General features: G+C 43.6%; 1 protein-coding gene across 1 annotated transcript in view; it reads left to right on the top strand.

The window, feature by feature from the left end:
* The window catches only part of PARP4 (poly(ADP-ribose) polymerase family member 4), a 132,226-nt gene that overhangs the window by 12,215 nt on the left and 103,674 nt on the right, over nucleotides 1-16,337 (top strand). The window contains 4 exon segments of the mRNA XM_079773967.1: nucleotides 1,422-1,571; nucleotides 2,585-2,722; nucleotides 4,172-4,345; nucleotides 15,603-15,763. Of these exon segments, the coding sequence (XP_079630093.1) occupies nucleotides 1,422-1,571; nucleotides 2,585-2,722; nucleotides 4,172-4,345; nucleotides 15,603-15,763 (623 nt within the window).

The raw sequence follows: 16,337 nt of genomic DNA, 5'->3' as shown, positions 1-16,337 counted from the left end.
TCCTCAGAGGAAGACCCTGTGGGGGATTCCTGCTCCTGTTCTGAGTCACTTACAGAAGCTTTGCTAATGTGTATACCCCTCAAAGCATCCCATTCACACACCTCATTATGCACCTACTTTGTACCAAGCAGTCTGCTAGAGGCTGGAACCCAAAGGTAAAAAAATACTCATACCTGCCCTCAGAAATCCCCACCTGGGAGGAAAACAACACATTCATGACTTTAATCCACTGTGACGGTGAAATGTCTATGAATGGTTGTGGGCTCTGAGTGGCAAGGAAGGCTTTGCAGAGACCAACCCAAAACAGTATGAAACAAAAATAAATTCAGAACTAATACCTAACGTTCAAAGAAAGTGCTATAAAACCATCGGGCCATCTTCCCTCTAGACAGTCCGCTTACCGACCAGAAACAGCAGGGCGCACAGGTGCTGCTCAGTAGGGGCGTGGCCCCAGGAGAGTTCACTCCGGCTGTGGACACACTCACTTTGTTCCCATGCCAGGGTCCGTTCTACGCAAGGACGGAGGCTCACTTCAGGTGGGTGCAGGTCCCCCTGACTTAGAAGCCCACCCACAGGAGTCCAGACCTCTTATAACAGGGGCCTGGGGTCAAGATGCCCCAAGGGAGGTGCCTGTTGTCGGAGTCCCTGCTCCCAGGGAAGCCCCAGGTGCAGGTCTCCCACCTTCTATTTATGGTTCATTCATTGAACTCCCAGTCCCAATGCAATTGATTAATGTAGGTTACTGTTACCCAAGCAATTTTGCCCAATATTACACACCACCCTTTTCAGGTTTCCATGGGAACAGCTATAAACTTTAATCCAAGGTCAGATGTGTTCAAGAAGAGGGAAAGTTTTCGTTAACCTTTTACCCCAAAATGTGGACTATATTTGGTGGAGGATTTAGTTATGTGGGTAAAAACTAAGTAAAAACCAAGTTTGAAAACCATGATAGATGTGTTACCCTTTTCTTTCTTCACTGAGGAAGAGAATGAGGCTCTGCCGAGGCCAGCTGCCCCGTCCTGCTCTCTGTGTGGAGAGCTGTTGCGGGGTGCCTTCCTCCCTTCAGAGCCTGAGTCTACTTGGCAGGTCTGATCACCGTGATAGAAATGATCCTCACTTACCAGCAGAGAAGGAGCTGTTCCAGAAGAGACGCTTGTAGCTCACTCTTTTCCTTTATTAAACCCTTTTGGTGGAAAATAAGTTAACCTCTACCTTCTTAAATGAAGTAGCTTGAACATGACGTGCTTCTTTTTGCCGCGTTGGAGAGGTGTCCTCTAGCCACCAGTCCATGACTCCCTTGGCCGGGGCAGGGATCTAATGCTTTGTTTATGTTCCTGGCACATAGCCCGTGTCCAGTAAAGATTGATACTGAGTTACTGTATCCTCATATCCTAACACTTTGCCACATATTATATTCACAGCCTAGAAAGCAGTTCTCTGTAAAGCAAACCTCTGAAGATGCACGTGAGTACTATGAAAATTACCTTGAAGAACTGAAGAAACAAGGATTTCTACTAAGGGAATTGTTTACCCCCGAAGCCACCCAATTAGCATCTGAAAAACTGCAAGCAGTAAGATTGGTTTATCCATGTCATTTTGTGTTATTGATTAAATATTTTTAAGAAAAATGTTTCTTTATGGCAAATAAAAAACTGGCAGGAGAGAAGGATGGGAGTTAGGAAAAGGAACAGTGAACCCACAGAAAGGCACGGGAGCTGAGTTCCAGGATAAACCCCAAAACTTATGGCTTATTTCAGCAATAAACCATCACAGATTTCAAATGATTTCATTATAACCTAGGCCCGTGGTCGGCAAACTGCGGCTCGCGAGCCACATGCGGCTCTTTGGCCCCTTGAGTGTGGCTCTTCCACAAAATACCACGGCCTGGGCGAGTTTATTTTGAAGAAGTGGCGTTAGAAGAAGTTTAAGTTTAAAAAATTGGGCTCTCAAAAGAAATTTCAGTCGTTGTACTGTTGATATTTGGCTCTGTTGACTAAGGAGTTTGCCGACCACTGACCTAGGCCAAGAGTCAGGGGCCCTTAACCCTTAATACCACTTAACTTCTAATTCCACTGGCAGGCCTATAGCTGATAGGGTGAAGAAAAAGGCAAAAGGAAAAATAATATAGGATTAAAAGAGAGAAGGGGAGCCGAAACCGGTTTGGCTCAGTGGATAGAGCGTTGGCCTGCGGACTCAAGGGTCCCAGGTTCGATTCCAGTCAAGGGCATGTACCTTGGTTGTGGGCACATCCCCAGTAGGGGGTGTGCAAGAGGCAGCTGATCGATGTTTCTCTCTCATCGATGTTTCTAACTCTCTATCCCTCTCCCTTCCTCTCTGTGAAAAATCAATAAAATATATTTAAAAAAAAAAAAAAAGAGAGAGAGAAGGGGGACAGAGACAGGGTACAGGGAGGAGGTGGAGGGAGAGCTGAGCAGAAAAATGAGGCCTGAGTATTAACAGTTACTTGAGTGTGGGTGGCTCTCCTTGGCTATAATTATTTCTTCTTATGACTGTAATCATCTCCATTAAAAATAAACCTTCCCACGAAAACTTCCTGTTGGTATTGTTTTGCTGTTTGTTGCAGTTGCTTTTGGAGGAGGTGATACATTCAAGCACTCTGAGCCAGGAGGTGAGCGATTTGGTGGAGCTGATCTGGGCAGAGGCTCTCGGCCACCTGGGGCACACGCTCCTGGAGTCCATGAGTACGATCAGTCTTAACGATGTAAGTCACGCGTGTCCGTGAAACAGAGCCTCTCACCTGACAAACCTGCTTTCCTGGTTTCTTTGCTTTAACGGTACCACTTCTGTTTGCGCACCAGTTCAGTTGTTTTTGGGTGCGTTCCTGTTCTTTTTTCTTATGCTGGAGTAGGGGACACCGAGAACACTGAGGGGAGATGAACTTTTAAGGAAACCAGACAGCCCCATTGGTGTGGCTCAGTGGTTGAGCGTCAACCTGTGAACCAGGAGGTCATGGTTCGATTCCCAGTCAGGGCACATGCCCGGGTTGCAGGCTCTCTCCCCAGTGGGGGCATGCAGGAAGCAGCCAATCAATGATTCTCTCTCATCATTAATGTTTCTATTTTTCCCTCTCTTTTCATCTCCGAAATCAATAAAAAATATTTTAAAAATAAAGGAAAACCAGACATTTCCACATGTAAAATGTCAAACATGAGAGCTGATCAAAGCTTGGCTCATCAGGAGGCCTGTTCCTCTGGGTCAAGAGACTTGTAGCATGCCTGAGGGATGTAGATGCTCTGGGTCCTTCATTAGATACTCAGACCCTAATACCCTCTGTAGTGCCTGCTTCAGAACCCTGTGCCTTCTGACCACCCGAGGGAAAGGCAGGCAGGTTCCCGCCCTTCAGAACTTGCTCATCTTAATTATATGCTATTGAAAGAGCAAATGAGCCCTAGCCGGTTTGGCTCAGTGGATAGAGTGTCGGCCTGGGGACTGAAGGGTCCCAGGTTCGATTCCGGTCAAGGGCATGTGCCTTGGTTGCGGGCACATCCCCAGTAGGGAGTGTGCAGGAGGCAGCTGATCGATGCTTCTCTCTCATCGATGTTTCTAACTCTCTATCCCTCTCCCTTCCTCTCTGTAAAAAATAAATAAAATATATTTAAAAAAAAAAAAAAAGAAAGAGCAAATGAAAGAAAATGTTCCTAGTGGTCCAACTTGTGCAACTATGTGTTCATATTCAAATAATACAGACAATTCCTCTGTGGAACTAAATGAATTTATTTCAGGGCAAAAAAACAGTAAAAAGGTCTCTTAGGGTATATTCCAAAAAGTACTTGTGTAATTTGAAACATGTTTTGGTGGGTTTTGCTCCCGGTTTGATCCTGACATCTTTCTAAATGTCTTATGTGAAAAGCAAGTTTCCTACTATTGCATGAGTATTCCTCTCTCTGTGGAGATATATATTAGATATTGAAGACTCTGGTTCTTTCCTTTAGTTAAGCCGAGCCCAGTTTTGGAAAACTCCTCATAGCATTATCATCATAACCAAGATACGTCTCCAGTAAACTCTGCATTTGTTTTATGACCCATGTCCAGAAAACTAACCGTTGCAATATATCTAACAACTGTTTTAGCTATTTTTATACATTTCTTCACTTTCTCTATGATTATCAAGAGCTAACTTTAATAAGCATATATCATCTTCTATTTAAAGGTGAGCAAGGCAGAGGGAATTCTCCTCCTAGTAAAGGCAGCACTGAAAAATGGAGAGACTGAAGAACAATTGCAAAAGATGATGAGTGACTTCTACAGATTAATACCTCACCGAGGTACAGCTACTGAAAAAGTTAGCCTGGGGCTATTAGCCAAGAAAGAGGACCTCTGCCAGGTAAATCTCTGGAATATAAAATTCCATTTAAAATATGTTGGGGGAGCCCAGCTGGAGTGGCTCAGTTGGTTGGAGCGCACTGAAGGGTTTCCGGTTCAATTTCGGGTCAGGACACGCACCTGGGTTGCAAGGTCAATCCCCGGTTGGGGCACATAGAGAAGGCAACTGATCAATGTTTCTCTCTCACATCAATATTCTCTCTCTCTCTCTCTCTTTCTCTCTCTCTCTCTCTCTCTCTCTCTCTCTCTCTCTCTCTCTCTCAATGTCTCTGAACATGTCCTCGGGTGAGGATTAAAAAAATAATAAAGAGAGAGAACTAAGATGGCGACATAGGTAAACACCTGTACTTGCTGCCTCCCACAACCACATCAAAATTACAACTAGCCCTAACCGGTTTGGCTCAGTGGATAGAGCGTCGGCCTGCGGACTGAAGGGTCCCAGGTTCAATTCCGGTCAAGGGCATGTACCTTGGTTGCAGGCACATCCCCAGTAGGGGGTGTGCAGGAGGCAGCTGATTGATGTTTCTAACTCTCTAGCCCTCTCCTTTCCTCTCTATAAAAAAAATCAATAAAATATATTTTTTAAAAATTACAACTAAAAGACAGAACAACTATCATTCAGAACCACGGGAAAGCTGGCTGAGTGGAAGTACTACAACTAGAGAAGTAATGAAGAAAGCACATTGAGACTGGTAGGAGGTGCGGAGGCACAGAATGGCTGGCACCCGGGTGTGCTGCTTTTTTAATCAGGAGGGTGGTACAAGCTCCCGCTTGCTCTGAACTCCAGTTCTGGGTGAGACTCTGTGGGACCCAGACACATACAGGGAGAAACTGGACTGCCTGGCATCGGGACAGGAAGACGAGGGCAGCTTTCTTTCAGATGGAGGTGCTCGTAGTGATCATTGTTCCTGTGTTGGGACCTCTCTGATGCAGGGCTGGTTGCTCCGCCCTGATGATTACCAGAGACCCCGCCCCACCCAATTTACAACCCCACCCAAGCTGTGTGAAGTGGCTTTTGCATATGAATGGCCTGTCCTTTCTCAGCCTAAAACCTATCAAACAGCAACAGCCTGCCTTGCTTCACAGCTGGGCCTCCTCTGGGTACTTCCAAACCAGATACAAAGAGGAAGAATCTGCATATCTCTCTGTAGCTCCTGCTGGGTGGCCCCAGGCAATGGCTGACTTTGCACCTCCTTGGAGATCCAAGAGCCAGTGTACCCAGTAGTCAGTGTGAGACCATATAAGATTACAACTCTTCACATCCATAAGTGACACACTCAAGGGGCAGACTCAGTGACCACCAAAGCCCCACTGAAGCAAGTCCTGCATCATAAGGGTGTCTCCTGCACAGCAGCTCTTCCATTGTATACACAACTGGTCCTCACAGCCAGTTGGCCTGGAGGTCAATTCCTCCCAGTGATACCAAAAACAATCAAGGCTTAACTACAACAAGACTGTGCACACAGCCCACAAAGGGGTGCACCAAGAGTGTCCACCTCAGGTGATTGGGGAGGCTGAGCCACTGGGCCCTATAGGACACCTACCACCCAAGGCCACTCTATCAACTCAAGGAGACTTAGCAGCTACCCAATACATAGAAACAAACACAGGGAATCGGCCAAAATGTGGAGACAAACAAACATGTTACAAATGAAGGAAATGGAAGAAAGCAAAATACTGGATATAGAGTTCAAAACCACAGTTATAAGGTTACTCAAGAATCTTCTAGAAACCTCCAAGGAACTTAATGAGACCTTCAAGAATCTTGGTGAGAATACCAAAAAAATAAATAAATAAAAGGAAAAGGACCAGTCAGAAATTAAGCATACACTGTCTGAAATAAAGAATAATATACAGTGATTCAACAGTAGACTAGAGGACTCCAAGAATTAAGTCAAAGATTTGAAATACGAGGAAGCAAAAAACACCCACTGGAAGAGCAAAAAGAAAAAAGAATTAAAAAATATGAAGATAGTGTAAGGAGCCTCTGGGACAACTTCAAGTGTACCAACATCCGAATTATGGGGGTGCCAGAAGAAGAGAGAGAGAAAGATATTGAAAACCTATTTGAAGAAATAATGACAGAAAACTTCCCCTACCTGGTGAAAGAAATAGACTTACAAGTCCAGGGATCGCAGAGAACTGCAAACAAGAGGAATCCAAAGAGGACCACACCAAGACTCGTCATAATTAAAACACCAAGGGCAAAAGACAAAGAGAGAATATTAAAAGCAGCAAGAGAAAAACAGTTAGTTACCTTCAAGGGAGTACCCATATGACTGTCAGCTGATTTCTCAACAGAAACTATGCAGGCCAGACCGGAGTGGCAAGAAATATTCAAAGTGATGAATAGCAAGAACCTACAACCAAGATTACTCTACCCAGCAAAGCTATCATTCAGAATTGAAGGTCAGATAAAGAGCTTCACAGACAAGAAAAAGCTGAGGGAGAAACCAAGATGGCAGCATAGGTAAACACCTAAACTGCAGCCTCGCACAACAATTTCAAAACTACAACTAAAAGACAAAACGGACATCATCCAGAACCACAGGAAAGCTGACTGACTGGAAATCCTACAACTAGAAGGAAAGAGAAAACCACAAGGAAAATCAGAGGAGCTGTAAAAGACTGAGGTACGGAGACACAGGCGTGTGCGTGCAGAGAGGACGGAGCCGGAGAGGATGGGCGGCTGAGTGCCTGGCTGGCGTTCTCTAGCGGGAAGGAGATAAAAGCTCCGGACTGTGCTGAACCACAGCTCCGACTGCACTGAACCCCAGTTCCAGGCGAGACCCTGGGGACCCAGGCTCATAGTGGGGGAATCTGGGCTGTAAGGCGGAAACTCAGGGGAACTGCGAAAGGCAGAGCACCGGAGCCGCGCACGTGAATGCGCGCAGAGGATGGACTGTTGACTGTGCTGCTGAATTGCCTTAGCGGGAAGGAGACAAAAGCTCCGGACCATGCTGAACCCCAGTTCTGACTGCACTGAACCCCAGTTCCGGGCAAGACCCTGGGAATCCAGTTTCATTGGGGGAGAGACTAGACTGTTTGGCAGCGGGCGAAACTCGAGGGCGCCTTTCTCTCAGAGGTGCTTGCAGCGAGTACCGAGGGACACTGAGACCCTGGAACCTCATAGGGCGGGGCTGATGGGAAGCCAAGGCTGTAGGCTCCACCCTGAAACTCCGCCCCATCCAAGCTGAGCACAGAGGCTTTTACAATTTTGCAAGTCTAGTCGAATAAGGCTGTCTCCCAGCGTAGACACAGCTGATCCTCACAGCCAATTGGCCTGGAGGTCAACTCCTCCCACTGATACCAACAACAATCAAGACTTAACTACAACACAGTCCACAAAGGGGGGCACCAATAGTGTCCACCTCAGGTAACTGGGGAGGCTGAGCCACTGGCCCATATAGGACACCTAGCACACAAAGCTACCCTACCAACTCAGGGAAGAAGCAAAGATGCAGAGACAAAGAAACAGATCACAAACCAAAGAAATGTAGGAAAACAAAAGACTGGACATAGAGTTCAAAACCACGGTTATAAGGTTTTTCAAGAATTTCCTAGAAAAGGCCGATAAATTTAGCGAGTCCCTCGAGGATATGCAAGAGACCCTCGAGGATATGAAAAAGGACCAACTAGAAATTAAAAATACACTGACTGAAATAAAAAATATTATACAGACACCCAACAGCAAACTAGAGGAACGCAAGAATCAAGTCAAAGATTTGAAATACAAAGAAGCAAAAATCACTCAACTGGAAAAGCTAAAAGAAAAAAGAATCCAAAAATTTGAAGATAGTGTAAGAAGCCTCTGGGACAACTTCAAGCATACCAACATCAGAATTATGGGGGTGCCAGAAGAAGAGAGAGAGCAAGATACTGAAAACCTATTTGAAGAAATAATGACTGAAAACTTCCCCCACCTGGTGAAAGAAATAGATTTACAAGTCCAGGAAGCGCACAGAACCCCAAACAAGAGGAATCCAAAGAGGACCACACCAAGACACATCATAATTAAAATGCCAAGAGCAAAAGACAAAGAGAGAATATTAAAAGCAGCAAGAGAAAAACAGTTAATTACCTACAAGGGAGCACCCATACGATTGTCAGCTGATTTCTCAACAGAAACTATGCAGGCCAGACGGGAATGGCAAGAAATAGTCAAAGTGATGAATAGCAAGAACCTACAACCAAGAGTACTCTACCCAGCCAAGCTGACATTCAGAATTGAAGGGCAGCTAAAGAGCTTCACAGATAAGAAAAAGCTAAAGGAGTTCACCACCACCAAACCAGTATTATATGAAATGCTGAAAGGTATTCTCTAAGAAGAGGAAGAAGAAGAAAAAGGTAAAGATAAAAATTATGAACAACAAATACATATCTATCAACAAGTGAATCTAAAAACCAAGTGAATTAAAAATATGATGTACAGAATAAACTGGTGAATATAATAGAATCAGGGGCATTGCAAGGGAGTGGACTGACAACTCTCAGGGGTAAAGGGGTGTGAGGGGTGCGGGAAGAGACTGGACAAAAATCGTACACCTATGTATGAGGACAGTGGGGGGAGGTAAGGGAAGAGGGTGGGATGGGAACCAGGTGGAGGGGAGCTATGGGGAGAAAAAAGAGAAACAACTGTAATAATCTGAACAATAAAGATTTATTAAATTAAAAAAAAAAGAAAAAGAAAAAGCTAAAGGAGTTCATCACCACCAAACCAGTATTATATGAAATGCTGAAGGGTATTCTTTTAGAAGAGGAAGAAGAAGAAAAAGGTAAAGATAAAAAATTATGAACAACAAAGTGACAACAAATACATATCTATCAACAAGTGAATCTAAAAATCAAATGAATAAAAAACCTGATGAACAGAATAAACTGGTGAATGTAATAGAATCGGGCATGGAAAGGGAGCAGACTGACAATTCTCAGGGGGAAGGGGGTATAAGGGGTGCGGAAAGAGATTGGACAAAGATCTTACACCTATGGACGAGGACAGTGCGGGGAGCGGGGGCCTGGGGTGGGGTGGGAACCAGGTGGAGGGGAGCTATGGGGGGAAAAAAGAGGAACATCTGTAATAATCTGAACAATAAAGATTAAAAAATAATAAATAAATAAAAATAAAATACTTTGGGGGAGGTGTTTTCAAATCTGATGAATAAGATAACACTGAATCATAGAAGTTATCTATAGAGTTTACTCAAAAATAAATTGTGAGCCATTTTAGAATGCTTTGGGTCCTTAATGGAGTTTTTCTGAACTATATTTCCAAACTGGAATGTATTGGAAAAGTAGTACAGTTGCAAATATGTTTAGAATTGCTACCCTGTAAAATAATTTTTCACATAAGGAGATGAGTTAGGATTCTTTCTGCAAAGAAACAGAAAGTTGCAGCTGACTTGAACAGTGAGGACATTCATCACCCGTTAACAAGGCGTCCAGATGTAGGGCGGCTGCTGGTCCCGTGCACTTCAAGGTCACACCTCTGGCCTACCGGTGAAGTGGCAGCTTCCCTTTGCCTGGCTCCCCTGGCCACCAGCTTACAGGTACAATATATTGTGTATTATCCCACCGGGAATGTATTTTTTGATGTCTGTTAGAGGAAGCCCCTGGCAGACTTATTTCTTTGGTCAGAATTGAGTTATGTACATTTCTAAGGCCGTCACTGGCCAGGAGATTGGAGTTACGTGACTGCTTGGAAATGGTTAGTCCCCCTCAAACTGTGGGATAAGGTCAGAGATGAGTGACCTAGATTTCAGAGGAGTTTGTAGATCTGAAATTTTGCATGTTTGGGGCAAAGTCTAACTTTGAATGGATTCTCAGAGGAGTCTGTAAAGCAAAATAAGTGAAGAATCAACAAATGAGATGAACCAGTAAATGAGATAATATAGGACCCTTCCAAATGTAAATACCACAATTTGTCTCACATCCAGCGTGAAGAACCTTAGTCTTTGGTTTTGCTACTGAGACGGTATGTATGCTGCCCATCCAGATACTTTTTAATTTAAATTCTGTATATTCAATAGATCATATATCTCCATAATTTAAAAGTCAAAATTATACTAAAAAAGTACACTCAGAAAATTTCTATTCTACACTTTCCATTCTGACCCATTCCTATTCCCCACCCTAATAGATAACCATTTTTACTAGTTTCTTGTTTGTCTTTGCATAACTTCTTTATGAAAATCCATATGAATGAAAACATAGCATATTACTTTATGTAAAAATAGAAGGTGGAATAATCTATATATATAAAAGTGTAAGTGACCATTACGACCGGACGATCCGATGACCGGACCACTGGCCGGTAGCTATGATGCACACTGGCCACCAGGGGACAGACACTCAACACACAGGATCAGGCTCCCTCCTGTCTGGATCGGGCCTACAGGGATTGGGCCGAAACCGGCTATCCGACATCGCCCAAGGGGTCTCAGATTGTGAGAGGGCACAGGCCAGGCTGAGGGACCCCATTGGTGCACAAATCCGTGCACTGGGCCTCTAGTATTTAATAACAATGAATAAAAATGATAATTATTCCCCCTCCTCTATTTTTATATAAAAAGTAGTGTACCATCTTTACTGTTCTGCACCTACTTCCCTCATTTAGTATACCTTACACATGGAGATTATCCTTGTAGTATTCCACTGTGGGATGTGCCAGATTGGTGGGTATCCTCTATCTCCATACATTTTGATTGTTTCCCTATCACAAACTGTGCCACAGTGAATAACTTGCATGTTTGTCATCGCCTACTTGTACAGGGGTATCTCTGGGATGTGGCCTCAGCAATCGAAGATGGCTTAAGGATGTAACTGTGATCCACATTTCAGATGGCTTAAAGGATGTAACTGTGATACACTTTGATGATTCACTCCCAGGGGTGATACTGTTCTATCCTCCCACCACCAAAGCATAAGTTTCTATTGCCTATATTCCTACCAACAGTGTATTTGTCAATTTTAGACTTTATCCATCTATGGATAAGATGTGTGGCAAGCCAGAGTAAATTTTCAAATGGTTAAGGGACGGTTGTGTTTCTTTTTCTGTGAACTGTCTACTCATGGTCTTTGCTTCTTTTTCTTTGGGGTCTTGGTAATTTTCTTCATGATTTTTAGGTCCATTTTCTTCATGATTTTTATCAATTGAGGAGCTTTGTCTGTGATGTGAGTTGTAAATGTTTTCTGCAGTTATTTGGTTATTTTACTTAAGTTATAGTGAACTTGGTGGTGGTGGTTAACTTGTTCTCTTTCACCATACAGAAATTTTTTACTTTTATTTAGAAAAATGCATCAATTTTTAAAAATGTATTTTTCAATTACCATTGCCATGTCTATATCTATAAAAGCCCAGCGACTGGAATGGCAGAACAACCAGAATGACTGGTGGTTATGACGTGTACTGCGGCAGCCAACCAACCTGATCTGGACCCTGATCGCCCGCGCACCCTCCAGGCCAACCTGGCCCCCGATCGGCCCCCAACACCCCAATCAGGGGCAGGGCCAGCAGGCCAACCACTCACGGCCCCTCCCCCACTGCCAACACACCCCAATGGGCTCCCATTGGGGTGGGCCGGCTGGACCCCATCTATGCACAAATTCATGCACCGAGCCTCTAATAATATTATATTAATTTCAGGTCTACAACATAGTGATTAGACTTATATAACTTACTAAGTGATCACTCTGGTAAATTTAGTATCCACCTGACATCATACATAGTTATTATACTACTACTAGAGGCCTGGTGCACAAATTCATGCATGAGTGGGGTCCCTTGGCCTGGCCGGCAATCAGGGCTGATCAGGGCCATCTTGCCCAACCCCAATCGGGGCTGATTGGGGCCGGCCAGCTGGGGGGAGGGACCACAGGAGGTTGGCCAGCCAGGGGGAGAGACCGTGGGAGGTTGGGGCCGATCAGGGCCAGCCAGCTGCAGGAGGTTGGCTGGCCGCGGGAGGTTGGTTGAGGGAGCACACTGACCATCCGGCTGGCCTCGGGGGAGGGACTGCAGGAGGTTTACTGGCTGTGCGAAGTTGGCTGTGGGAGTACACTGACCACCAGGGGCAGCTCCTGCGTTTTGCATCTGCCCCCTGGTGGTCAGTGCACATCATAGTGACCGGTCATTCGATGAACCAGTCGTAATGGTCGCTTAGGCTTTTATATATCTTATAGACATATTGACTATATTCCCTGTGCTATATTTTACATCCCTGTGACTGTTTTTGTAACTAGCAATTTGTACTCCCTAATCCCTTACTTTATGGCTGGTGAGTTTGAATTACAGTTAGAAAGCCCTCCCCATGCGTCATAAAGAGGAGTGGCAGCATAATGCCTAGTGCTCTCCTTCAATAGCCCTTTAGTCTCAAAGATGCTAAAAGCAGCACACTCACCTATTAAATCTAATTCAGATTACCCAGGAGCTGTGTTCCCTCCTCCAAACTCAATGACCTAAGAGTATATTAATCTTCTTAGGTTCCTGCTTAGGGAAGAACCCCATGTCTTACGCATTTTTTTTCCCAAATATATATTTTTTTCAGAGAGGGAGAGGGAGGGAGATAGAAACATCAGTGATGAGAGAGAATCATTGATCGGCTGTCTCCTGCATGTTCCCTACTGAGTATTGAGCCCACAACCCAGACATATGCCCTGATTGAGAATCGAACTATGACCTCCTGGTTCATAGGCCAATGCTCAACCACTGAGCCACACCGGCTAGGCTCTTATGCATTTTTTAATCTTTCAAATCTAATAGATGATTGGCATATAAAACATGCTTAATGAATTTTTGTTAAGCAGAGTTGACCTGCTGTCTGTGGATCTATCTAAGTTCCTATTTTGTCACTGTCCCTTCCTCACTGTGAGATCTTGAGCAATTAATTTATTCAGAGTCTCACTTTCTTCAGCTATACATGAAGGCAATAAGATATAATAGTAATAAGTCCAGTGTTATAGTGTAAGTTAAAGGAATAATGTACCCAAAAATATTTATGAACAATGAGTGTTATTATAATGTACACTATTATTATTATCATATTATCATAAAATATTTTGCTATCACCGAGGTAAGTGTATTACCTTTAATATGCCACTTACAAATTGGACAGATACATGCAAAAAAAAATGAAACTAGACCACCAACTTACACCATACACAAAAATAAACTCAAAATAGATGAACTTAAATGTAAGACGGGAAACCATAAAAATACTAGAGGCCTGGTGCACGAAATTTGTGCATGGGTAGGGTCCCTAGGCCTGGCCAGCGATCAAGGCCAATCGGGGCCTTCCGGCTGCCGGCCAGGGCCTTCCTTCATTCCGTACTGCCCCCAGGTGGTCAGCACACATCATAGCAAGCGATGGAACTCCTGGTCAAATGCTTAAGGGAACACTTTGCATATTAGCCTTTTATATATACAGATTAGAGGAATCTACAGGCAGCAAAATCTCAGACATATGCTGAAGCAATATCTTCACCAATACAGCTCCTAGGACAATGGAAACTAAAGAGAAAATAAACAAATGGGACTACATCAAAATAAAAAGCTTCTGCACAGCAAAAGAAACCATCAACAAAACAACAAGAAAGCCCACTGCATGGGAGAACGTATTTGCCAATGTTATCACCGATAAGGGTTTAATCTCCAACATTTACAGGGAACTCATTCAACTTAACAAAAGGAAGATAAACAATCCAATCAAAAAATGGGCAACGGACCTAAATAGATACTTTTTGAAAGAGGACATAAGGAAAGCCAAGAGATATATGAAAACCTGTCCAAAGTCACTAATCATCTGAGAGATGCAAATCAAAATGACCATGCGGTACCATCTCCACCTGTTAGAATGGCTATCATCAACAAATCAACAAATGACAAGTGCTGGCGAGGATGCGGAGAAAAAGGAACCCTTGTGCATTGCTGGTGGGAATGCAGACTGGGGCAGCCACTGTGGAGAACAGTATGGAGTTTCCTCAAAAAACTAAAAATGGAACTCCCATTTGACTCAGTGATCCCACTTCTAGGAATATATCCCAAGAAAGTAGAAACACCAATCAGAAAGGATATATGCACCCCTATGTCCATAGCAGCACAACTTATAATATCTAAGATTTGGAATCAGCCTAAGTGCCCGTCAGCAGATGAGTGGATTAGAAAACTGTGGTACATCTATACAGTGGAATACTACGCTGCTGTAAAAAAGAAGGAACTCCTACCATTTTCAACAGCATGGATGGAACTGGAAAGCATTATGCTAAGTGAAATAAGCCAGTCAGAGAAAGCTAAATATCACATGATCTCACTCATTTGTGGATTATAATGAACAACATAAACTGATGAACAAAAACAGATCCAGAGACAGAGAAGCATCGATCAGATGCTCAAACCTCAGAGGGAAGGTAGGGGAGGGAAGGGGTAAGGGGGAAAGATAACCAAAGGACTTGTATGCATGCATATAAACAGAACCAATGGACACAGACACCATGGGGGTGAGGGCATGAATGGGAGTGGGGTGGGGGGAATGGGGGGATAAGGACACATATGTAATACCTTAATCAATAAAGAAAAAAATCCCTAAAAAAATGCCACTTACAGTACAGGCAGATACTAATCAAGAGCTTTGGCCCTAGCCAGTTTGGCTCAGTAGATAGAGCATTGGCCCATGGACTAATGGGTCCTGGGTTCGATTCTGGTTAACAGCACATACCTCTGTTGCAAGCTTGATCCCGGCCCTGGTTGGGGCATGCGTAGGAGGCAACCAATCAATGTGTCTCTCTCACATAGATGTTTCTCTCCGTCTCTCCCCCTCCCTTCCACTCTCTCTGAAAATCAATGGAAAAATATCCTCAGGTGAGGATTAAAAACAACAAAAAAGAGCTTTGGCTAATAATCCTGGCTGCTGTGGCTCAGTGGTAAGAGCATTGGACCACACACTAAAGGGTCTCAGGTTCGATTCCCAATCAAGGGCACATACCTTGGTTGCATGTTCATCAGAGCATGTGTGGGCAGCAACCAATTGATGTGTCTCTCTCACATCAGTGTTACTCTCTCTCTCCCTCATTCTCCCCTTCCCTCCTTCCCTCCTACTCTCTCTATAAAAAAAATCGGTGGAAAAAATATCCTCAGGTGTCGATTAACAAACAAACAAAAAGCTTTGGAGAATAAAGGTTATTTTCCAATCTTTTTGAGAAAGTGTAACATGATATAAATATTTGCATATATGATAATTCTAACATCTGTGTATCATTTTTATCCACAGCTAATAAGAGACATGGTTAATGTCTGTGAAACTAATCTGTCCAAACCCAACCCGCCATTTCTTGCCAAATACCGAGCTTTGAGATGCAAGATTGAGCATGTGGAACAGAACTCAGAGGAATTTTTAAGACTTAGAGAAGAGGTATTGCAAAATAATTGCAGGTAAGAATAAGGAAATGGGTTTGGATCTGTTCTGTAATGCTTTTTCAGATATGGATACAGAGCCAATTGCCACAATTACTTAGATACATTAATTCTCAGTAACAAGATAACTGTGTTGTGATGACCAATTACTTTTGTCTGTGCTTGTAATAGTAGGCAGTATGCTATGCTTGAAAACACTCCCTACTATTCTGCTCGGATTTCAAGGTTATCCAATCTTGATGAGAATTAAATTTTAAAAATTTAAATCAAAGGGTATTTAAGTTTGTGTTTGAAGGGTATTACATAAGAAAATGCACCTAAATTAAGATTTTAAATTACAAAAAAATATATGTGTATGGCAGTTTCTAAAATGACCACTCTGGCATAAACACCTGGAAAACTTGTCAAAAGCTATGGCTCCCCTCAATGTCACTAACGTCTGCTGCCTCATTGACTGTGCACGTTCCTGTCTCTTGTGCTGGTGTGCACTCTGCAACCTCGGGCAGCAAGAGTAACAACAAACACAGATAATCTGCTGCTCAGACAAGCCCTCAGTGGTGTGTTAGTACCTCTGTGGAATCACCTCGGCTAA

The sequence above is a fragment of the Cnephaeus nilssonii genome (genome assembly GCF_951640355.1).
Source record: "Cnephaeus nilssonii genome assembly, chromosome: 6".
Classification (NCBI taxonomy): domain Eukaryota; kingdom Metazoa; phylum Chordata; class Mammalia; order Chiroptera; family Vespertilionidae; genus Cnephaeus; species Cnephaeus nilssonii.
The sequence above is the reverse complement of the archived record's forward strand: the minus strand, read 5'-3'. Positions and strand labels throughout refer to the sequence as shown.